Source organism: Phaenicophaeus curvirostris, chromosome 2, assembly GCF_032191515.1.
Source record: "Phaenicophaeus curvirostris isolate KB17595 chromosome 2, BPBGC_Pcur_1.0, whole genome shotgun sequence".
In the NCBI taxonomy this organism is placed as follows: domain Eukaryota; kingdom Metazoa; phylum Chordata; class Aves; order Cuculiformes; family Cuculidae; genus Phaenicophaeus; species Phaenicophaeus curvirostris.
The window spans coordinates 92346740-92371273 of NC_091393.1; the positions used below are offsets into that span (position 1 = coordinate 92346740).

A 24534-nucleotide genomic window follows, 5' to 3' on the forward strand; every position below is an offset into this window, starting at 1 on the left:
CCCCCGGGCGCCCCCCGAGCCCCCGGGACACCGCGGGCCGCGCGCTCCCGCCGCCGCGGGGGAAGCGGCGGGTGCCAGGGCGGGCGGAGTCGGAAGCACGACAGCACCGGGCGCTGGGGCGGCGCTGCCGGCGGCGGGAGGAGCTCGGCGCTAGGTGCCGCGCTGGGGTCGCGGCGCAGGGACGGAGCCGGGCAGCGTAGCAGCCAGCGGGAGAAGCAGGACGAGGAGGAGAAGGAGAAGGAGGAGCCGCCGCCTGAGCCGCGGGAGCCGCTGCCCCGGGGCGGCTGCGGCGCCGCCGCCACCGCCTCCTCCTCCCGCTCGCCGCTCCGCGCGTGAATGAACTCGCTCCCGGCCGGCGACGGCGGCTTCGCTTCGGGCTGCGACGGCGCCTTCGCCCCGCACAAGATGGACGGTTTCGCCGGGAGTTTGGGTGAGCGACGGGACGGGACGGGACGGAGCCGCGGGGCCGCGCACCTGCAGGGGGCGGCGGGGCCGGGGGCGTGCGAGCCGCGGCGGGGCTGCCAGCGCGAAGGCTGCTCGGCTCCAAACCATCTGTTGCGAGAGCGCCGGCTGCACTTGCTTCCTTTGTTCTTCCTTCGCCGGGGGCTTGAGCTTCCCCGGAGTTACTTGCTTGGCTCTGCGGGCTATTCTCGTCCCTCTCTCTCCTTCTTTCTCTCTCTCTATTATTATTTCCAACGTTATTATTTTCTTTTCCGCACCTCCCCCCCCCTCCTCCTCTCGCCCCGGGGGTGGGTGTCGCAGCGGGACGCGCAGCTGCCCCGGGGAGCCCTGGAGCGGCTCCCCCCGTGGCCCCCCGGCTCCGCGCAGCTCCTTAAAAGTTGGGAATGCGTGATCCTAACCTTTCAGGTTTTTTGGAAACGTCAGAGTCCCGGTGGCTGGGTGCTCCCCGAGCGGCGGACTCCTCTGCCTGGAGCTGTGCCGCGATCGAAAATACTTGCTCCTTGCTTTACCTAAATATTCCTAGGAAACTGGCAGGGGTGCCATCAATTTCTTCAAAAAAAAAAAAAAAAAAAACCTTCAACAGCCTTCTTTCTGAATGATCCTCCGGATCATTCAGAAAGAAGGCTGTTGAAGGTTTTTTTTTTCTTAAAGAAATTGATCCCGAAGGATCATTCAGGGAGTATGAAGCAGTCCTGCTTAAAAACGTGAACCGAGGATGTTTCCAGAGATAAGAATTATAAAACCGTGTTACGTGCCTCGTATTTTCCGCAAATTATAAGGGTGAGGTTCCCTGTGGTGCCTACCTGCCACCCTCTTTACATCCCTGCATCTCTTGCAGGCGTTTCGTGGTGGAGCTCACTCCATCTTTTGTAGAAGAACAAATCCGTGCCTCTAAAAAATTAGGTTAATTTATTTATTTTTTTTTTTTTACAGCACTCGTAAAATCTGTAATAATAGTGAAAAGTTCTCAATTTTCTGGAAAAATTGACTCATCTAAATACTTCTGAGTGTGATCCTAAGCTTTCAGGTTTTTGAAATGTCAACTCCAGCATTTTGGGCACTTGTCCAAACTAAACTGGTGCACCATAATTAACACTATGCTTTGGTAGTTTGGCTTTTTGCCTGATATACTCTCCTTGCTCAAGTAACTTCCATGGTCGTTTTATATCTGACGATCAAAAAGCAACACACGGAGGAATTGTATGGGTTCTGTTCCCGGTTTTCAGAGGGAAGATTGTGCCTGTGGGTGACATATGCAAATGTGTCGTGGTTAATATTTATGAACCTCTTTATCCAGTACTGGGACTGATCCCCATCTCAAAGGGCACCGATATGGCTTTTAACTCGTGGAATACTGGCCCCGCTGATATTTAGAAATAACTAGCTTGTATTGTGGAAAAAAAGCCCACTTTTTTATAAGTAATGAAGTGCCATTTTCCTGTGTGGAGGTTTGGTGGCCCAGCACCTTGTGCTGGAGCGGTGTTCTGCTGCTCGGAGCATCTCGCTTACCTTATTAAGGGAGGCTCCATCTGGACCTTTAATTTGTTTCACTGTTTGGTCAGGAAGGCACTGTGATTTTATTAGAATTTAATGAGGATTAAGCTCAGCTCAACCTTTTAAACTGTGTATCGTGATATTCATTGTTAGCTGGCTTTGGATTTTGCTTTTATGGAAAGCACTTGTGCACGGTCATTTTCTAGACTTGGGCATTCCTAGAATCTTCAGCTTCGAAGAATAAAACTTTATGTGGCTTTCTTGTTTTCAGGCTTAAATCATGCTGCTTAGTCCTTTTCTGTATTTCTAGTCCCTTGTCGGTTACTGTAGCTGCTAACGAGCATGTAGTGTTCGCAAAGATGTGTGAATTGTCCTGAGTTTTGTTTTTAACGTTCCTAATTAAAGTCTAATGGCTTGAATTAAATTAGCTCTCTGCTAAATGTCTTTTAGGAAAGCCATAAAAGTAATTTAGAATGAAATGTAAAAATTAATTAAAATTATTGTTGGCAAATCTATGCTATCTATGTATGTGCGTGCTCAACCAGTCGAGTGAGCTTATTAGAGAGCAAGTTGTCCTTTTAATGCCTCCTGTCATTATCTGGAAGGCAAAATGTTATTACAGATTGTGCCCTCCAGCACAGTCAGAAATACCTTCTTACATGTCTCTTGTAGTTGAAAACAGCTGCGTAAAGTATTTTCTTTTGGCTTCCACATTGAAATTTTTATGAGAATAAACAGAGGAAAGAATCCATTTTATATGTAATTTAGAAAATTGTTTTGGTAATTAGATTAGTAAATGCTTATGTAGCACTCTACTTAAGAGTGTACAATTACTGTATAAACTAAAAAAAAAATGTATTGTAGGTTTACTCGCACAGCTGAAGTACGTATTGATTTACTCTTTTGATACAACACTGAGTTATTTCATCTGTATTGGGACTTAAGTACTATTTGAATGTCACCAGTAACAAAGTAGTTATTGAATCCCATTTATTGTCCCGAGCAGGACAGTCATATCTTACATTTAAGAATTTTCAACACAGTGTCTGTCAGAGGTCATGATGGATTTTGGCCATCTGCTTTTTCAGATGCATCCCTTGAAGTGAAACAATGTGCTTCTAAATGGAAATGAGGAAACTGGGAGCTTGGACCAGGTGTCTGGGTCCTGCCTAGTGTCCTTGCTGAGACAGGAGCGTAGCATGGGTGTCTGGCTCAGGTTCTGCCAAGGTCTTTTGCATCTTAGGGTCCTGATCAAAACAACCTGAAGATGGCATGTTAAGGGAAGAGAAAGCACTGTTAATTCAGAAGAATCGAGCAAGACAGTTCTTCTGAAATGAAAATAAAGCTCTTTGTGCTGCGGACTACTGCTTTCATCTCATCCACCTTCACACTGGTCCCCGTGGGTCCATGGTGAACTGCTTCAGAGATGCCACTCAGAGGGCTTGTAGGACTGTAGAAAGCCAGCAGTTTTGCTGACAATAACTTTGGTTTTGATGTATCATCATAGATTACATTCATTTACAGCCTTCCTGTTCACTTTAGGTGTTTTGGTGGGTTTCTCGCTAAACTGACTTGTTAGAGGGTATGAGAAGCATGACAGGTGGTAGGAGAGAAGGAGCAGGGGCCCTCAGCAGAGGATGGGTGGGACATGGTGATACTGTGTAGTTGGCAGCTCTTAGATGAGCTGTGCTTTATTGTGAACCTGACACAGCCTGGAGAGTGATGCCTTTCTTGGGCCTAAAACTTACCAGTCTTGAGCTGGTGCAGCTAATGCTCATCTTCAGCCAAAAGATGTCTTGGAGTGCTGTCTTAATATGAAGCATCTGTCACTTCTCTGTGGCACCTCTTAAGCTGTTCATTTATCTTGCTTTCTGTAGAGTTAATTGGCTAAGGTATGAGGTCTGCTAGATTTTGGCTTCTGAAGTCAGCCACAACTGACTGCCTGGGGCTGGTGATGGAGTGTTCTATGGTGGACAATTTTCCATGGCTTTTAGCTGTTGCATTGTTTTCCCTTCTCAGAAAGCTTCTGCTAATTGAGTTCTGTAACAATAACTCATTGTAAACAAAGATATGGAATCATTCATCAGATTACATTATAAAAAATTACTTAAGCCATTTCCAAGTTTGCCACCAGTGAATGATGATAACATGGTATAAAGCATTTCAATAGGGCTTTCTCCAGCTATGATGTCTGTGGCAGAAGAGTAACTCATAAAAATAAATGAAGAGGTCTCAAATTCTGAATTCAAACCATAGTTTTTGTGCAGCTGTCCATGATGCCCTGAAACTTGGAACTAGTCTTTACTGAAGAATTCTCTATGGTTGAAAATATTTTTAGAGGGAAATTAAAATAAATCTTCTCTTGAAGTCTTGAGCAAGCAGAATAATTTAGGTTTTCTTTCTGAAAAAAGAGTAGTTGTGCTTAGGCATCTTTTACAGAGAAACAGAAGGCAAAGGAGAGCTATAACGATTAAGTAGAGGCCAATGTTTTGCTCTGCTGTTGATGTTATTGGAGGGAGAGCTGGAGAAATAATAAGAAAGATTCATATTTTCTTTTTATGTAGGATCTACATATTGTTCCCTCACTGTATGTACTGCTACTAACTGCAATATATTTGCTAACTAGTTACTGGAGGGGTGGCATGTAGATCAGTTCCTAGATTTCTTTTCCACCCCTTTACTTTTACTGGGTGTAGTGTAAAAGCCGTTAGAAAACATTCCTGTTTCATGGGTATGTCAAGTCTGCATTGGATGGCAGCTGAGGCAGTGTTATGTGTATGTGCTGGTCCTCTGTTTTTGAAGAGCCAACAGTGTCTTTTGGACTCATGGCTTTGTTAAAACGCAGCAAGTTGTCTTCTCTAAAGCCCCCAGTGATGCATGGGCAGGTATGTGAGGGGGTCAGGAGAGCTCAGACAGAGAGGATCTTGTGGTCACCAGTGCTCTCAGCCTGGGAAGTCTGTGTGCATTGTGATTCATCTTTTGCTGGGTTCAGTACTGAGAAAAATGAGCATGTGGAATGGCTACAGCAAGTTGGGGTATTTGTCATTTATTTGGGCTAGAATATGAAGTTTTCCGGTTGCCCGTCTAGACTGCAACAGCGGCTGTAGTGCTGCAGTGCAATTGCTCGTAGAGGCAGCGAGCTCAGCTTAATTCCTGGGATTCTGTTTGTGAGATTGCTGCGTGCTATTGTCACTGTGCTAGTCTTCTTAAAAATAAAAGCTTCGGCAGGATGTCAGTCTGAGAAGGATGACCCTCGTTGTGCCAGGGGTGATTAAACTAAAGCAGCTAGGAGGACTGGCTGTGTGCTTTAGAAACTCAGTGTGGTCCACTTTTTACTAAAAGTTGGCTTTACATTAAGTAAAGCAGGGCAGCGAGGAGCCTTTCACTCTGTAGACAGTCAAGGAGCAAAAGATCTTGTGTTTAAAGTACAGTCCTTTTTTTTTTTTTTCCACTGAGCAATTGGCAATATTTGCCCTGGTTGTAACACTCTCGTTTTTATTGTTTTTTGGTTTTTTCTTTTTTTTTTTTAAAAATCCCAAATGTAGGAGACTATAAGAAAGACTCTTCTTTCTTCTTTAGAAAGGCTTTTAATGCTTGGGATGCTGAGGAGAATTTTTGGCCTCTCAGTATGTTTTCATACCCTAATTGAATATTTTTTGTATGGTTAAATACAGTTATCTGACAGAATTTTCTTTTGTCTGAAGAACCAACTATGGAAAGATTTTTTTTTCACTGGACTTTGTATCATGAACTATATAAGAGGGGAAAAAAGTGGTCAAGAACAGTATAGTACTCCTTCAAATCCTCTGAAGCGCTGTTCTGTTTTGTAAGCAGCATTATTTTGCTAACTGTGCTGTTAGTAGTGTCCAGGGAGACCTGTATACCATGGTTGCTCTTAAGAGTAGCTGCTTCCCTTCTTGGTATGGTTTCTATCAGTTATTAAGGTTTATTTTGGTTTTCCTTCTCTCTTTAGGTCCTTACTAAATCTAATCCTTAATGAATGCAATTTTAAGGCGAAGAATGTTGTTCCTGTTTTACCCACACATAATGTAGTAGGATGAGTGTTGGAGGGTTGTAGCACATAACACGTATGATGATGGTGCAAGTCTCTCTGCTCTTGCTGGTGTCTAGCATTTCTAGTAGGGATATTCTTGTATGTAGGAGGTGAGAATCACCTGAAAAACAACTTTTTATCAGCTTCGCTAACTTTTTTTTTTTTCTTCAAGAAATCTTTCTACTGTTGCTTATGAGCTCAGGTAGTTCCACTGCTTGCCTCATTTTCCTCTCTGGAAAGCAGTAAGCACAGGCATTAACAGTTTAAAAAGGTATTGTTAGCCATTTTTGCTTTCATCTCCTTGTAGAAATGGGTGCAGAACTTGGTTTACAGGGTTTTCTTGCATTGGGCGTTGAAGAATGGATACCTGGAAACACCACATGGTGATGTGCAAGCTCTCCTGAGAGTTTTGAGTCATCTTTAGCATGTGCATATGTGCGTTCAGATTTGAAAACGTTGTGTTTGTGGGCGAACTTGCAGTCTGAGCTGATAATTCAGTTAGTGACAGTAAATAGGTGGTGCTGCTGGAAGGGTGGGATGCGAAGAAAGACAGTGGAGACTTTAAAGGCTTGAGTTTATTGCTAAATCTTGGAAGATATGGAAAGTTTGTCTCCTCTGGTTTTGCCTTTTCTTTAAAAATGGTTTTTGTTTTTCTTTTATTTTCCTCTTTCCTGCTTTATTTTATTTCTTTCTTTTAGTTTTTTCCTTTTTGCTCCATGTTGTAAATATTCATGCTACATACCATCAGAGAATATTACAATACTATCCCTAAGCATTCTGCCCTAAGACTTCTTACTGGGTTGGATGAACTGGGGTTTTCTATTACTTTTTTTTGATTGTTTTGCTTCTCAGTGTGTTGCCGCTTCTGCTTATCCTCACTAGTTTCAGCCTAACTTGTTTACTAAATATAGCTGTGTCTTGATATTTTTTTAACTGACTGCTCTCCTAACTTCTTAGTGTCTGTACTGTTGTTCTACTTTGCATGACAGTGCTGTTCATTGGGAAGGACATTTTTTTTGTCTAGGAAATGTTGGAGAATCCAGTTTCTTTCTTTGGCGATGCTGTGCGCTGCCTTTTTGCCCTGTCTAATGATGTGGATTGCATGGTCTTGCAACTTTTAGGCAGGATACTCTTGATTGCAGCTCTGTCTTACTGTAGAAGTAGGCTTACTCTATTTTTATATATATTTTCTGTAGCTTTCTAGAGCTGTTTGTGCTTGCATGTTAATCATCTGCATAATAAAAGTGCGGTGGAAGGAACAAGAGAGGAAGCAGATATACTCTTTAAACAGTTAAGATATACTTTGGAGAGGTATGGCTACTGTGGATTTCAAATATATTAAACGAAAGAAAAATAGTCACTGGTGTGCCTTGCCTGATTCTCTCTTGTTTTACTGAAACTCAGCTCATAGCTGTGACTGCAGTGCTCCAGCCTGGAGCTGGTTCCCACTTCTCCTGCCAGTTTCTTTGGGCTTAAAAAAAAAGGGGGAAGGAGGGGCTGAAACCAAACTGGTTTATATTTGAATGTATTTTGGATTTGTGTAAACGATTTTAAGGCATCAAGCTAAATTGGCAAGCTTTCTTAATCCTCTGGGAAAATTGGGAGTTTGAAACCCAGTGGATAGATTAAAGTCACAAATGTTTCTAAGCCCCAGATTTGGCTCCGCAAAAGGGTGTTGTAAATTAGTTAGGCCTAGAAATATGGTTTAGTTAAAGTAAATGAAAGTGCTTTTTCATGAGAACCTCATAATTTTAAAGACAAAAGACATAGATTTCGTTATTCTGAGTTGAGGACGCAAAAGCAAGATGATGGCTGGTAACAAGAGAAATTTATATTTGCTGTCCAAACACATGGGGTAATGATTTCAGCACTACTTTTGTTTTTTTAATGAAATTATGGTGTAAGGGTAATAGAAATTGTTTTAAAATGCATAATTTCAGTCAGCTGCTGAGGTAAGCGAGCACTCACATGTGTAACTGAATTAATAATCCCAAATATACATAAAATGAATAGTAGAACAATCAGTTTGCTTACCGTTTATTGTATGGTACATTTTTTTTTCCTGTTTTGAGAACAGAAGTGTTGCTTTTACATTGGGGTTTTGACAACGTTTGCTGTACAAAAAACAGCAGCAGGGTGGGCTGTGGTTTGTTTCTTTCCCCCTTATTCAGGATTACAAACAGACCATGCCATTTTCTTAAGAGGTTTTCTGTTGTGTGCATTGTGTGGCTCTTCAGTCAGTTAGACCAATGAATTTCATTGGCCAGTTTTGCTTAAAAATGGCAGAGAAAAGTCAAAGGTTTCTCTTGCAGGTTCTGTTTTTTGAGGATCGTTACCTCTGAGAACTAACCTTGTGATTTAGACTGTTATTATACATCTTACAGTACCTCTGTATTTTATAGCAAATAGACGGATTTTTGGAGTGGCTTGGAATTATAGACCTAATTGGTTAGGTAGGGCATGGTTGACCTAATTCCTTTCCAAGAGCAGTAGGTATTGGAATGGAAGGAAAAGTACTGCTGTTAGATTTTCTCATGCATCTCTGGTTTAGTGCAACTGTTGTGAAATTATGCATTGAATCAGATAGTTCTGAGATGACTGCTACACGTATACATTGGAGCTTCCCTAGGACCAAAGTTCACTTCAGATGTGTTAACATGCTTTCCAACTATTACCCTTCGGGGTTTTTTTGGATACAATTTGATTGAATGGAGTTTCAGGAGAGCATACCTTGGAATGTGTTTCTCAGCAGTTCCAAAGAGAGGTGTGGAAAGAAGGAACCTTCAGCAGTAGGAGCCATAAATTAAACTCTTTCAGCTGCAAGATTCAGAGTCATGGCAATGCTCACATCTGCATAGTATCACTTTGCTTTTTTAAACAAGAACTCTAACAAGGACAAAAATACAACTTTGTTTGGCTCTGAAGTCCAGCATTGTACTGCTATTGCCTCCTCTCCCAGTGTGTGTTGTGCAAATGCCATCGGAGAGATCTAGCAGGAAATCAGTGGTTTGTGTGGCTGTAATGCTTGCTTTCTGAACTCTAAACATGTCCGTTAAAGTCATGAGGCAAGGGTGACTGCAATAATAAGCAGTCTGAACTATGCTTTTTGGCATAGGATAAGCATGAAATAGCTCCAAGTCTCTATTGACAGATTTGTGATAACTGTAAGAAGCACTGCTTTGAGGTTGTTTAAGACTTGTGTTCATTGGGATTGTTGATGGGGGGGATTTCTGCATGTCTATTTTCTAAGCATTTAACATATGAAATAGCGTTTTTCCATGAAAATGATACAACATATTTAAGAAAGATGACTTGTTAGCAGTGCTGTTCCCCAGATTTGCATTTTGAGCTGTATTTTCAATTATCTGTGACCACAGTATTTTCTGAAAGATGCTCAGAGTGGTGAAGGATTGGTTAGCGTGGGAAAGGTAGCAATTATTCTGTGGCCAAACTGACAGGCCGCTTGCTCTTTGCTTGCTGCAGTTCTTGTTATAGGAGTGAATGTATAATTAATGTGAATATAGAGATGGTGAAATGCTTACAAACTTAATTTCCTTGAGTGTATTCTTTATGCTAAAGAACCAGAGTAATAAGGCCATATATTTTGCAAGTGTGAACTTGATGGTGGTATTCTTGATGTAAATATGGGGTTTTTTAAAGTAATATGTTTTGAAATAAAAAATTGTTAGTCGGGGAGGTGCTGTTTCTATCTGTTAACACTTTAAAATTAAGTATTTTATCTTCTTTTTGGTAGGTTGGATCTACAAAAACTGTTGTAGCTTGGACAAGTGTTTAGTCTGAAGCTAAGAAATACCTGAAATCTTTTTCTGTGTTTGGTACATGTATTTGTTTTTCAGGAAGAGCTTCCTGGCGGGTATGTGCTTGTTCCACAGTATCCTTCCCAGTTTGTTTTCCTTTTGTTTCTCACCCCATACCAGATATCTGTTGTAGCTGATGTGGGTGACTACTCATTTTCTAGCAGTCTGGGTTAGAGGGAATAGGAACTGCACAAAGATACTGAGTTGTTGCAGATTTATGGTGAAATGCGGAGGCTGAAGGTGCAGTGTACCCAGTGATGATGAGGATGGATCCAGTAAGACGGGGTAATACCGATATTTTGTATAATTCCTCCTGACATCAGGTTCTGCATAACAGCATAACATTCTTTAATTCTACAACTAAACCTGTGTTTCCTGACTTTGGTAAGCTAACAGAGCTGGTTTCTCCAAATTCTTATTGTTAGTTGATTTTTCTTGTTTCTTTCTTTTTTTTTTTTTTTTCCCCAGAGGTAGAGTATTTAGCCTTGATTTATACTTCTAGTTCCAGTACTGTTTGATTTCTAAAATCATATGAACGTTCATGTATTACTGGTACTGTGAAGTTAATGGAAGCAGTAGCTGTAAAGTGTTTAATGGCTTTATAAACAGCGGTAGGCGATTTGAGATGTTTTCAGAGTAGCTGTAAAAAAAAATCGCTTGTTTTCCTGTTAAACAGAGGATAATGTATATTGGGCATAGTAGTAGAGAACACTAAGCAATTCAGGTTCTCAGGGAAAAAAAACATTTTTTTTTCTGAACATTTGATTTGGCTTACAAGTGTTTCATTAGAAATGATGCTCCAGCATGGTGCTATTCCTGTGCTGTCTGCCAATACAGCTAACTTGCATGGTCAAGTGCGAGCATTAAATAGATGTGTATCCATATCCATTACTGCTTGTGTGCCTTTGCAGTTCTGGAGGTGAATGTGCTCACCAAGTTGGACAGGTACAGCCAGGGCCCTGGGATGATCTGTGGGTTGTAAGCTAAGAAGTATCAGTGATGTACCTTTTCCAGGGGACTTACAATACCATGGAGCAACACTGGTATAGAAATGAATCATCTCAAATGTCTTCTGTGTGCATGTGGGAGAGTTGGGAGCTGCTGTGCCAGGAGCTCTGTCCTCATCCCATGGTGGGTTTGGGAGGAAGCAATTGCTTCCCCAAGTGTAATAGAGCCTCAGGTGCTGAATCTCCAAAATCTTCCCAGCATGTAATTGTATTAAAAATTGTTATACAGATTTATGATTCAATTTGAAAACTTTCAAAATGCTGAGAATGCAAGTAGTTTCTGTGCGAGATTAACGTCAGGCCTGAAGCTTTTCCATGCTAGCTGGTTTAGATGCAAAGAAAATAGGTCTAAGCTTGCAGTCTGCAAGTTTATAAACTCTGTTTAGAAAAAACGAAGCCAGGAACTGAAAAACAATCCAACTTCGTTTGTGATGTAGAAAAATACATACTATAAGGTATTGTTTAATCATAGAATCGTAGTGTCAGTTGGATTGGAAGGAAACTTAAAGCTCATCTAGTTCCAACTCCCCCTCCCTCCCCCCCAAGGGCAGGGATACCTTCTACTAGATCAGGTTGCGCAAAGCCCCATCCAATGACAAATTTAATTCTAAAATAGACCTCTGTGTTTTGTTTTTAGATGCCAACCTTGAAGATGTTAATAGTTGTTAGCTTTGTAAATTCTGTTGTGGATGCAAGCGTTTGTTTTAAGATGCATTGTATGGAAAGTACCTGTTTGTGGTTGATAGCAGTGCAAATATCCCCAATGCTTAAAGACTTCAGTGTAATAAAAGTCTTATTGATTATAGGTGCTAGCACTGGAGAGAGGAAGTTGGAGAGATACTGATGCAGGTTATGGGAGTTAAACATTCAAGTAATTTGCATCAACGACTTCCTTAGAACTGCTAGGTACGTACAGCTTATGGCACGGGAGGGAAAAAGCCTCTCCAGTCCTGGTCTTCAGAACGCAATAATTTGATACAATTAGATTTAATATTTGCAAGAATCCTACCATAAGAGGGAATAGTTCTTATGTTGTTGCATGCCCTTCTGGGCTTATAGGCCAAGTGCCTTTGTTACAGTTCACCTTGCAATTATTTGGGGTGTGTTCTGAACAATTTTTTTGAAGAGAACGATGTATGGTTCTACTTTTCGCTCTGCTTCTGTTTTAAGTAGAGAAATGGGATCCCATGCTTTGGTGCATTAGCAAACATCTTACTAAAAGTTGTATTTAAAAAATATTTCCAACCTAAATCCTAACCTTACTTGGGTTTTTTTGTTTCTTTTTCTGTGCCGAGTCAGCAATGCTTGCTATGATAGCAACATGCTAGTTTCCACTTACCTGACTTTGTGCATCCTTTTCCCGTTAAAATACAGACCCTTTCCTCAAGTGAAAGCTCAGACCTCTGGTCCAGGTGTCTGTATTGCTTTATGTGTGTGTTGGGAACCTGAGAGAGGTAAGACTGAGAGAGGCTGGCTCAAATTCATAAAAGATGCTGTGATCCTTCTGTGGTGGAACCCATGAAAGGCACTTGTGAACTTTTAAGGAGTATTGAGGGTGCTGGAAGGAAAAATGAAAGGTACTTAGGGGGGCTGTTCTGTGCAAATATGTAGCCAAGGTAACTTTGGTGTGAAGTTATTTAAGCTCTGGGCATCATATTGGCAGTTGTTAATCATCTCTGATCTTGATGTGCTGCAGAATGGTTTCTTTTGGGTTAGATATCCCGTGAGTTGTATGGTACTGGGTGGGACTTATCCCAGTTGAGACAATAGGATGTCAGATTAAGAGACAGGACTCAATGATCTTAGAAGTCTTTTCTAGCCTAATTCTATTATTCTAAATGTTGAAATGGTCATGCATCTCAGCCGTGAAGAGCAGAAGCTGTTTTCTACAGTGTCAAGGTATTTCAGAACACGTGTGTAAAGCTTGCCAGCTGTGCAAGTGCTGAGCAGTGTCTTCTTCTCTGTACCTGTACAACTCACAACCTGTACAGCATCATGTGTGACCTATTCCTGGATAGGGCTGAAGCTGTGGGAGGGAGGGGAGGCTCTGAGCTGCTGGATGAGCACTGCTGCACGTGTGTGCTCTGAAACCCAGGTGCTTGCTCCGAACCAGTGGCAAGTTATTTTGTGAGAAGTTGTTTAGGGTATTGGGGAAGGGAGCATCTCCAAATTAAGTGTGAATGTGCAGCTTCCCTCCCCACAGGCCTCACTCAGCCTTTTTACTGTTTCTGTTACAAGGGATGTGGGCCTTTGATGCCTCTATATTTGGTCTATTTCCTCCCATTTATTTGCCAGATCTTCCTATTTTTAGTGGTACTGAAAGTGAGCCACAAAGGAGTTAAACATCTGTCCTTCAACTCGGGTATTTATTGGTGGCAAACTATACATTTGGAAGTCTAGGTATGCTGAAGTCAGTTAAAAGAAATGTCACGGTGGTATTCATGGGGAGATTTTACCTTTTGTTTCCTTCCCCTGAATCAGACCTCCTTCCTGTCGTTGTCTGGCTCCAGTTCTCTGACTCTTCTTGTCTCCATACAAGGATTCCCTGTTTGCACTGCACCAGCAGATCTGAACACAACTTGCTTCTCCTAAGCCTTATGGGCTTGGAGTAAGGGATGGGGAAAGGTAGAGAGGAAGTAATGTCCATGCAGGTGAGATTTGAACCCTTGGGTCTTGACTTATTTGATCATCCTACCCCTCCCCTCATCACATCTAAATACAGGGATTTGAAACATTTTGAAATACAAAAATGTGACTACTGTTTGTGTGTTTTCTGGATACTGGTTCTGTTAATACCTAGCTAAATAATTCAGTGATGTGCATAGGGGTTCTTGCTAACATGCTTTTAATTATCTACGTTTGTGTAACCATTATTTGTAGTAGAAATTTTAGTTTCCTGTTCCTGTGGCTATAGCAGCTTTACCAGTAAAAGGGCTCTAACTTGGCCACTGATTTTATGAGTTAAGGGCAGCATTTTCTTTTTAGAGACCCCAAAGGGACATTTTTTTCAAAGTTGTAGATAAAATTTTTGACTAAGAGAATTGCAAGAAAGTAAAATGGAATTGGCAAAGCATCCAAAGATCATTTGCAGCATATAGCCTATATGATGTTTATTTTTACCAGTATTTGCAGATTTGGGTTTGATAGGATAACTTCCATCTGCCTTTCAGCCTTTAGTTGAAATTAATTTAAAGAAATGAAATTTGACTTGTCTTTATTTTTGTTTCAAGAACTAATTAGTAAGCTTCCAGAATCTGGTATGTACATATATAAAGCACCTCAGTTTTGTTTAAAGGGTCTCAAGTCTGGCCTTTTTTAGGAATGCTATTAGCGTTTGTTCTTGACCTGGTAATCTTACATTTTCAGCAGTATCTGTAACAAGTCTTTTTGACTTCTATAAAAACTGCATGAAATCATTAAATAGTGCTTCTATGATCTCATTAAAATATATATGCAAACTTAAGTTGAAACATTTCTATTATATTACTATACTCCCTTATTTTCAGGTACGTTTTGGTCATATGATTAATATGTCTTTCTAGTTTCTTTTCAGGATTATTGCTTTTAGATTATTTTACGCATTGTAATATGTATTTTGCTTTTGCAAAACTTAAAGATAACTTTGAAGTAGTTTTTTTTCCCTCTTTGCTATGTTGCTGTTTGCAGGTCTTTTGCATGCAATGTGTGGATTACCTTCAAAGTTAAACAGATTGGTAGGTAAAAGAAGACAGAAGTCTTTACTAGAAAGAAGTGACTTGCCTAAGAAGAAGAAGCAGCTGTGTTTTGGCAAACAACTCTCCTGTACTATTGTATTATCTTTGTGTATGTATTTTTAGAAAAAGAAAATGGGTAGTGTTGATGTCATTAAGAGTTGCCTGTTCACTCTTAACTCTTCCTTACCATCTTCATTACCTTGGAATATTACAAACACTTGAGTTGCAGTACTGGTCAAACAGCCTTGGGTACTGGCTTCTGATCTGCGTTTTCTTTGTTATGGAATGGGGGTGCAGAAATAACTATTTCGTAGTTATTTTCATTATGTGTTTCATTGACTTTGATGTGTATGTGTTAATGTCTCCTCATCTGTGCAGTGCATTGTACACATATCTAACCTCCTCAGCTCTACCAGGTGTGGCTGCTTCAAAGCCCTCAGCCACCTGCAACCCATGGGCATCTTTGTGCTGGGAAGCAGGGCTAAAGCCTAAATGCAGTTTAGGCTTGCAGTGAACAAGTGTTGAAGTGGGGAAGTGAAAGGCAGACACCTGCCTCTGGAAGAAAGGCCTCTAGTCTGGGTCTGTGGGAGCCATCCTCAGCTCTTCACTATGAGGGGGCTCTGCAGAGCAACTCTTATTTCTTCCAGTTGTGTTAGGCTGCCGTAACATGTGCTGCTTAGTAAAAATACTTAGATTTTTCAAGCACTATATAATTTTGGAGAATTTTCTCCACCCCATAGCATCTGTTTGGATTCTTTGTTGTGTTTGCGTGTTTTCTTTAAAACAACCCCAACACTTCTGTTCCTTGAGGAATATTATTTTCTGGTTTTTACTGACTGACATTTAACTTCACTTTTTTGCTGAAAAATTCTTGAAGTGGATCTTAACTGTTCTTGCTGTTATCTGTGATGCTACACCCCAGTCCTCCAAGAGGAGGTGGGGAAAGGTATGATGATCATCCTGCCAGCGTATTTGACAGCAGAGAAAGACATTGCTGCAGTCTTCCTTTATAGTGGTGCTGCATTAGGGAGAAGGCAGGGAAGTGGAGGTGATATGCACTGTATATGTCTTTTTATACATTAAAAATAAATAAATTGCAAAATGGGGAGACCTGTGGATTCCTTAGGTGTAGCTGCTGACTGCGCTCCTATCGCTGCCTTGGTGTGTTCCTGACCTCATGGTGGTGATGAAATAAATTCATCCCTCAAATCTGGGGTCTGCCGTGGCATGCAGGCAGCGAGCTAGCACAACCCTGTTCTGCAAATGTTTCTGTTTGCCTAAATCTGCTATTTTATGTCATGTCACTCTTACCTAACCTGTGTCCTCCTTGTATGCTGACTTTGAATGGTTAGTACTGACTGTTCAGTCCGGTAAGGATCTTCTCTTTGTGTCTCTTCTAACAAGAACCATCCTTATTTAATAAGATGATGGTTGCCATGTGATTTTCTTCTTCCTTCTCTTCCCTTCTTTTTAATTTCACAGATGTGTTTATGTATTAAAAATATCAGGAAGACCATTTTCCATACTATTATAACACTGAAAGTAGGTAAGTTTCTGCTTTTTTTTTTTTTTTGGAGGAGGACTACACTTTACTCATAGTTTAGTGAATTAAGAAAGTGTTTTGTTGGTGTTCATAAAGTAGACTCCTACAGTTCCTGGAGGCTCTTACATTTTTGAGGTTTTTTTGATGTTTGGAATTTTTTTTCTTTTATTTGCAGAATGATTAATGCACTTTAAGATGATTAACTGGAAACATGGTACAACTTGTTTTTGAAAAATAGAGCCTTTTTAAACATATAATCTTATTTTAAAAGCATTTACATTGGAGAAACATTCTTGTAATACTGTAAATTATGTTCTGCTTCTTTGTTAATCATTAAGGTTTGATTATTTTGTTTGACATGACTCATTTTTCCAAGGACTTTTATTGCAGCAATTACACATGTACAACAGGAAGCCTAGAAGGAAGTGCAACATCAGAATACTGAAGATTCTCTGTTACTTTTACTGCTGTTTTTTAACGTTTTGTGGTGCTAAAGCTAATGATTTCTGGCTGTGCGTGTTCTGTTTCACATGCATAGTTTATATTGTATCTGATTTATCACTGAGAATATTTTTGTGAACCCACATGCGTCAACATAAATAGTAGGAAAATTTCCTTTGGATTTGTCATTGAACACATATTTGTACTTCAGTGCTTTCTAGTGCTGCTGCTTTTGTTTATCTAGGAAGTGACCTGTTCCAGCCATATAAAATAGTTACAAATATAGTTACAAGACTAGAATAGTTACAAAATATCAAGAGGTTGTGTAGCTCTTCTGCTACAGATTATGAACTTGTTGTTGCCATGTGTGTTCTTTCTTTTACAATCATTTTGCATTTCTCTTCCCACTCCCTTTTGAGTAAACCTTAAAGAGGAGATGCATACCTAGCAGTTCAGCTACTTTCTACCTACCAGAAAAAGCTCAGTTTTAGTTTTGAGGTAGTATTTATAGGCCTTCGGTAGGTCTTTGTTCCCATTTGAATGAAAACATTACTAAAAGTGTTAGTGTGGGCAAACCAGATGGACTGGAGTTCTGGTTGCATTCTCGCTACATTCCCTCCCACTGCAGATGATGCGCTGCTGCCTTCAGGACCACACTTTGCTCTGCATGCCACACAGGACCCAGTCTGGTGCTATTCTCTGAAACTCGTGGCTGCAAACCACGTGGTGTGTGCGTGCGGCTGTGTTGGAGGACTTCAGGGCATTGTTGAGAGGCAGCTCTGGCAGGGGAGAACAGGCTGCCTAGTGCCATTCCAGGAGAGGACTCCCAAGTGTGGCTCCCATTAATTGGTCAGTGTTTGTAAACCCTCTTCAAGTGAAGACTGAGTAATGGCTGCACATGTGAGCAGAGGGGCAAGAACAAAAAGTGACTTCTTGAAGCCCAAATAATTTCTGTCTTGTGTAGAATGTTCAGGATTAACTGTGTGCCCATCAGCTTGTTAATGGGCATGTTTCTGCAGAAGATTGGCTAATTAGTGATTTAGGTTGCCAGGTAGATGGTTAACCTCATGATAACCACTTTCTTGCATGTCCAGGGGTGACTGGGGTAACTCTTCCATCCTTTCAGTCATGCTGGAGAAGCTCTCCAGCCATTCTGAGGAGTCTGGAGATTTTGAGCCTTCTAGGCTTGGTTTTGTCCTCCATGAGGAGCACAGATGCAGGAGGTAGCACTGGTGTTGACTTAGTGGATTGCTTTTACTGACTTCATAGGAGGCTACCAGGAGGATAAATTTGTCATCTCAACTCTGGAGGACAGAAGGTGTCTGTTTTGGAAGTGTTTCTTGAACTAAGCAAGCGCTAACCTTGGATGCAGCTAATGATATAATTATCCTGCCTGATTATCATCATTTGTCTAGCTGTCCTTGTTAGGGCAGTTATGCATACATTCCAGATGAGGAAATGTATTTTAATTTCATTTTACTGTTGTTGTGTGCTAAAAGAAAAATGTAGCCAACCTAATTCAGTCTCTTTTGCATATATATGCTTTATGGAAATAGCCCCAAATCAATGAACTAATAGCTTTAACTTAATATTTCATTTATAAGACCAGCTTGCAAGCCCTATATTCTAAAACTAGTGTGTTTTGGAGCAGCAAATCATAAGAAAGGCAGATAAGTATCAGGTTATAAATTTTTTCTGCATTAAAAACATGACCATATGTGTTTTTGAATAATTCCAGATGGAAGGCTGCTGGTTTATGATTTGTTGTTTTGGATTTAATTTCTTCGGACTTTTTTTTTTTCTTTTTTTTGTAACAGGCTAATCCATAATTATGTTACAAGCAGAAGAAAGTAAAGGAAGGAATTTTGTTTGCTAGGCATATAAATATGAACTTCTCACCTGTTCATTCTCTCCCCCCCTCCATTTTGGTTGCATAGCTGAGCTATCAGGGATGTGTCAGGTTTAGACTGGTTGTGTAGGCATTTATATACGTTATCATTGTGTAGTTCCTAAGTGGTCACATTTTACAGTATGATTATTTTGTTGATAAGTATTTTTAAGAAGCATATTCAGATGCTTATCAAGTGCATTCCTAGAGTGAATGAGAAACCGTTCCAATAAAAAGGTAAATATTTGAGAAAGTTACAAACCTCTGAAAACAGTATTATAATGGAAACTGTTTTGCAACCTTGGCTTTGGCTGCCAACACTACTGCACCCTATGACTGCTTTGTAAAGGAACATACTTTGAGGGGAAAAAAAAAGGCTTTGTGTTTATCAGGTAATTTTGAAGACCATTTTGTTACAAAAGGAACTTTAGAAACAGGCATAAGCTTGGTTCGTGTTGTCTAAGACAGTGGTTAAATATCCTGTCTCAGTTAATTGCAGTTGAACTTCCCTGGTAAGGTGAGAAAAATGCAATTTTAGATTATAGTTAATGAAGCCTTAATTACTTCTGTATTTCTGCTCATTTGGGACTCCCTTGCTTCAGGAGTGGTTTCTAGTAATCCTCTAGTGCTCTTACTCTCCTGCCCTGGGCAACTTGATCATCCTTGATCCCAGCAAATTGCTTTTTGGGTCCTTATTCGTCCTTGCTTGCGTATTCTTTATGATAAGGCACTAGGATATCCCAAGGTAATTCAGGATGATCGTTGCAGTTCTTACTAAGTGTGTCTATTTGTGTTTTCCTGTTTTTTTTTCTTTTTTTTTTTTTCTTTACTACTTCCTCAGACAGTTTTACAAGTATTTTGCAAGTCGGTGTTGTAGAGAATAATAACTGTACTCATGTCAATAGATTCTTTATTTTTATTTTCACTCAAAGTGTCACATGGGGTCCATGTATGATCTATTAATAGCACAGATGATGGGCTTGGCATCAAAAGTGTCTGTTCTAGGTTGCTTTTTCATCTTTATCATCCCTTATTTTATTTCTGGTGCCACAGTCATATTTCTGGAGTTTAAGAAAGGATAATGTACTGTATTTGCTTCGTGGCAGTGGAAGGTAAGGAATCTAGCCTTAACCATGACAAGTAAAGTCAGAATATCTGTAAAACTCACTTTCATGGCTGAGAACTTTATCGTTGTTCTACTACTTCTTGGGGCTAAAAATAGTGTTTATTGATTACTCAGGAGTCATATGAAGTATAAAATGGAACTTTCAGAGCCTTGTGGCTTTTAAGCCTTTACAAGCTTGCCTCAATGACTTTGAACTGGTCATTAAGTAAGGAGGCTCTTCATATGCTTTGATGAGAGCTGTTCATGTCTGCTAAATGTTTTCTTTATGTAATGTAAGAAAATAGAGTTCTGTGATGCGTGAATGTGAATAAAATGTGTTTTTAAAAATCATATCAGTTTCAACCGATGTTAGAAGTATGTGTGATTTAAGAAAAATCATCCTAATTTCCAAGAAGTAGCATCTTTGAGGAAAAGTGCAACTTGAGTAAATTAGTTTCTTGAGTACAGAACCTACTGTACAGTGCTATTTCTGAAACACTGCTAGGAAAGAGGCCAGGATTAGAAGTAGAGCAAAATTTAGCTGTATGGAGGACTGGGATTGCTAACAGTAAGCATTTTCTCATGCTTGTGACTTTACCGGTTTTATGCAACAGTCTTTTAAAATGCTCAGAGGAAAGATAACAAGATATGGCTTTTTGGGCTCAGGTACTCCTATGGTTTAGACTTTATCTGTGGTTTAGACTTTTTTTGGTTCAAATACCATATTGTAAAGGGTTTTGTCACTTTTCTATGAAAACATTGCCTTGGCCCTTCAACATCTTAGATGAAAACGGTTCTGTGAAACTAGATATTCCTGTTGACTGGCTCGTATCTCACTTGGTGTATAAGTTTAAACATGTTCACAAGCCCCTGTGTATAAGAAGGAGGGGTTTTCCATACAGTTGTTTTGAGAAACCAAGGAATGAATGGGCTTTTGCAATATGGAGCTTTTTTGTGCAGTGGCCGTTATAAGAACCCCTTAGAAATGCTGCTTTGCAAATGAAATCCTACTTACTCTTTGATTCATTTCAGAATTAAAGACAACTTATTTGGTGAGCTCTTAACCTGGAAAACTTGCCGTGACATGTAAAGCTGGTTAACATGTATGGTGCAGTGTTCTTCATATGTTTTTTTTTTATTTTATTTTTAGACAGCTGATGTAGCAGCCATGAAGCACTGCCTGGCATTTTTTAAACTCTGTGATCATTCCTTAGCATCAGGGTTTCAGGAAGACACTGTCACCACACCCACCAGCAGCTCCTTTTCTGGGGACTCCTCTTCCTCCTATTTCCTACGGATTTAGCCATTTGGAAGCATTTGTTTCACTTATTCTGTGTGGTGACAGGATTTATCTGGATAGTCATAAGCCCTTGAGCAAAACCATAGCAGGCTGACAAAATCAGTCAGCATGTGCCCCAGGGGCTGGTGGAGGGATTGTGTGCAAATAAGATCCTAGATTAACTTATAGTAGAAACTGTGTTTTGGAGCAGAAATGTGTAGATCACTCAGTTGTGTCAGCAAAAACATGTCTGAGGGGTGGATGCATAGACAGCTTAAACAGAAAATGGCTGAACCAGTAAATGTTCACTCTACAGAAATTACCTTTGGGTAGAAATTGGACTTGAAGAGCAGAGGCCAGTGTGGAAGTAATTTGCTAGAGCTATGAGGAATTGACATTTGGGGGAAAGAAGGGGGATGCTATAAAAGGAGATGCATTCGTCTCCCCCAGAATACTCTTCTACACAAACAAACTGTGCTTCTTCAGGTGAACGTGGCCTAGCAGAATACAAAAGGCAGAATTGTAGCTCTTAAGTAAACACTTAAACATCAAATATACTCCATTAATGCATGTAAAACCTAAGATTTATGGAGGAGACAATACTTTAGGAGGTATTACAAGGGAGACAGCAGAGATTACCAGATATTATTACAGATACGATGACCCATGCTATATCCTCTCCTGTAGAGCAAAAGTTGTTACGAAAGTATGGATTTTTTAAATATGCAGTAATGTTTATTCTGTGCAAATAGCGAGTAGTCTCGCTTCTTTGTAGTTTGGGTTGCCAAAGGCAATTGCAGTAACCAAAATATGTTGAAAGATAAGATGATACATTGCATAAAAATCGAAAGTATCGTTGAATGACAAAACTGTGATACAGTTAATTTCTTCATTTGGGTACTTTCTCTGGAGTACCCAAAATATGCCTTGGCTTTTGGCACAGAGAGGTTTATGAATGGACAACATACTGTCTGAAAGGCACCTTTTGATTACTTTGTTCTTTCTGTATTGGAATGTTTGAATTTTTGGTTTGAGAGCTCTGAAGAGGAAAATAGTAGGCATGTTCTTGATTCTGCTAAAGGTTGATGCACCTGAGTAAAACTGCTAGCAAAACAAGCTGTAACTGTTTAAAAATTACCTGTAGGCAGGTGTTCTCAGGTTAAAATCCTTAAATATGTAGGAACACCCTGTGAAGTGTTTCAGGGTTTTGTTTCCCTCATTGGTTTAGATAGTAGTTTGTCCAACTTTTTTTTGGTAGTCTAATATGATTATTTTAATTACTCAAATAAGGCAGTCTTGAGTGCAGTAGGGAGGCCACTGGGGGACAAAAGAGTGTGATGTACAATTAAGTTTTGATGACATTTTTAGTAGATGCATGTAAACCTCAAATCTGTATAACCTTCCTAGATTAATGAACTGTGATGCCAGTATTAGATGCAACTATATACATTCTTCAAATATCTAAGTGGTTATTCAGTTTTTCTCTGTTTTCTGAGTAGATGAACCAGATAGATCTGTTTAAATACTGAATTTGTGATGCCACACTGTCTTGAGTCATGAAGTATTCAGACTGCATTTTCGTAAATGATACTTGACAAGCCAGCAGACAGGAATTTAGAAACTAGTGTGTTGGCATCTTCAGTCACTGATGAAACTCTGACACACTTTTGCTCTTTTGGAAGGTTGTAGTGTTCTGAGGGTTTTTGTTTGTGGTTTCCCCCCCTTATATCTGTTCATATAGGGCTTATTTTTGCTTGCTAGCTGATTTGTAGGCATAAGTTAATTTGGTTATATTTGTGTTTGTTGTGTTGGAATTCATGTGTATTTGTAGAGTGCTTATGTTATTGGTGTAGGTGGTTTTGTTTTGCATCAGTAAAATGCATGCTGGACGTATTAGTTTGCAACTCAGCAAAAACGGTGAGGAATTTGGCATTTAACATCTTTCCCATGTTTTTTACAGCATTCCTACAGTACCTATTCAACACATTCAGATGTGCTTCTTTCATCAAATGTCTCTTTGAAAAAGACTTAGTGTTTTGGCCAGGAAAACAGAGAATCTTCCTAATACTGAATGATTTTTTTCCCCTCTTTTCCATTCTTTTTATGATTTTATTTTTTTTTCTTTTCCTTTTCTTACATGTATGCTCATATACATTACACCAAGCTCAGTAATTTTTGTAGAGCTCATGGAAAATCTCTTACAATAGAGGCTACGTCTTCTGAATGTCAGAATTTACATGCTTCCTAATGGTTGAGTAACCTCTCTGCAAAGTGTCTCAAACTTTGGATTTTTATTACAGATCTTTTAGTGCATTAATTCTCCAGTATTTTTACTTCCGAAATTACTTTCACCCAAGTCTAGTTGCATCAGTCTCCTTGATCTGCTTGTGGCTTCTCGTTTGCAAATGCCCACAACTTTAATCAACATGGAGTGAGTGAATATTTTTGTTGGAGTTGTAGTGCTGGACAAGCGTGTTTTCTTTTATCTCCCTTCCTTCTCCCCACCCAGGCTATCAGTTTCCAGAGAAAGGATAAGATTTAGACTGCAGTTAACAGTGCCCTCTTAACTCCCTGTAATTTGTAGTCCCTAATTGAAAACAAAATTCTTCAAAACAGTTTTAAGATGCAAGTTACTTTTCAATAGTGTAGATTAGATCTGTCCTTATAATTACAGGAAGCATGATAATCAATCTGTGTGACAGCCAGCTTATTACTGGCTCTCATCTTGTCTTCATGTTCTACTGGCACCTATTTTTTTCACCAGTGTAGATTCCTCTTACTTGTTTCACCTTGCAAGAAACCTAAATTATGGCCAGATTCCAATTTTTGTAGTAAATTTCAGTTTGTCTCCTAAAGCCAACATGGACTTTAGACACAGTATCTTAATTGTATTTATTAACAAAAATAAATAATTAATTATACATTCTGTCTGTCCAGTAGGTTGATTTCATGTTCTTCAAAGAGGTGGTTTACTTCTGTGCACTCCCAATTTAAGGTATTAGACATTGTCTAAGGTATTAGACATTGAAATGACCAATCTCTTACCCTGTTCTCCTTAGCAAACTTTGTCATGAGGACTGTCGACCAGCATAAATCGAAGTTATTGCAACCGACTTTAACAAAGTTTTTTCAACTTGTGCAACAAAAGCATAGCAGGCCAGATCCACTTTCCTTGATAGGGTTCTGTTGATTAACATCAGCTGAATTTTTGGCCCAGCCTTGTCCAGTGCTCTCAATCTCAAACATAGCTGTATTGTCTCTTGTGAGACACCAGCAGGACATTTATATTGGAGGAAAGTTTGTTGTATCAGCTGTGTTACAGAACACCTTTTTTCTATTTTTTTAATGGGTTGTTTTATTGTGACTTTGATTAGCTATCAGATACTTCTGTTTAAATAATCAAGTTTCTTCCGCAATTTTTTCTTGGGGATACATATGTACTTAATAAGTGATGCCAGGATTTATTCAAACACTATTTTGACTTCACAGTAGGGTCTTGTGGGAGTAAAACAGCAGATGGCATCTTAAAAAAAGAAAATTTTCATTTCAGAATACTGATCTTTCATCTCAGTTGTTTGTTCCCTTGCAAGTCAAGTCTGTACTACTGGCACCTCTGGTACCTGTCTCCGTTGCTCAAGAACCAGCCGCAAAAAAGTATGAGCTGTATATAAGGTAGAAGCCCTTATGTACAGATATATCAGAAAAAACTGTGTGTTTCCATTTCTGGATT

General features: G+C 39.8%; 1 protein-coding gene across 4 annotated transcripts in view; it reads left to right on the forward strand.

Moving 5' to 3' along the window:
• Nucleotides 1-318: 318 nt before the first annotated feature.
• Nucleotides 319-24534, forward strand: part of EML4 (EMAP like 4) — a 162637-nt gene continuing 138421 nt past the window's right edge. For all 4 annotated transcript variants that reach the window (XM_069852899.1, XM_069852900.1, XM_069852902.1 and 1 more), the window contains exon 1: nt 319-430. In XM_069852899.1, coding sequence (XP_069709000.1) covers nt 337-430 — 94 coding nt within the window. In that variant the 5' untranslated portion in view covers nt 319-336. The remainder of the gene's footprint in view (nt 431-24534) is intronic.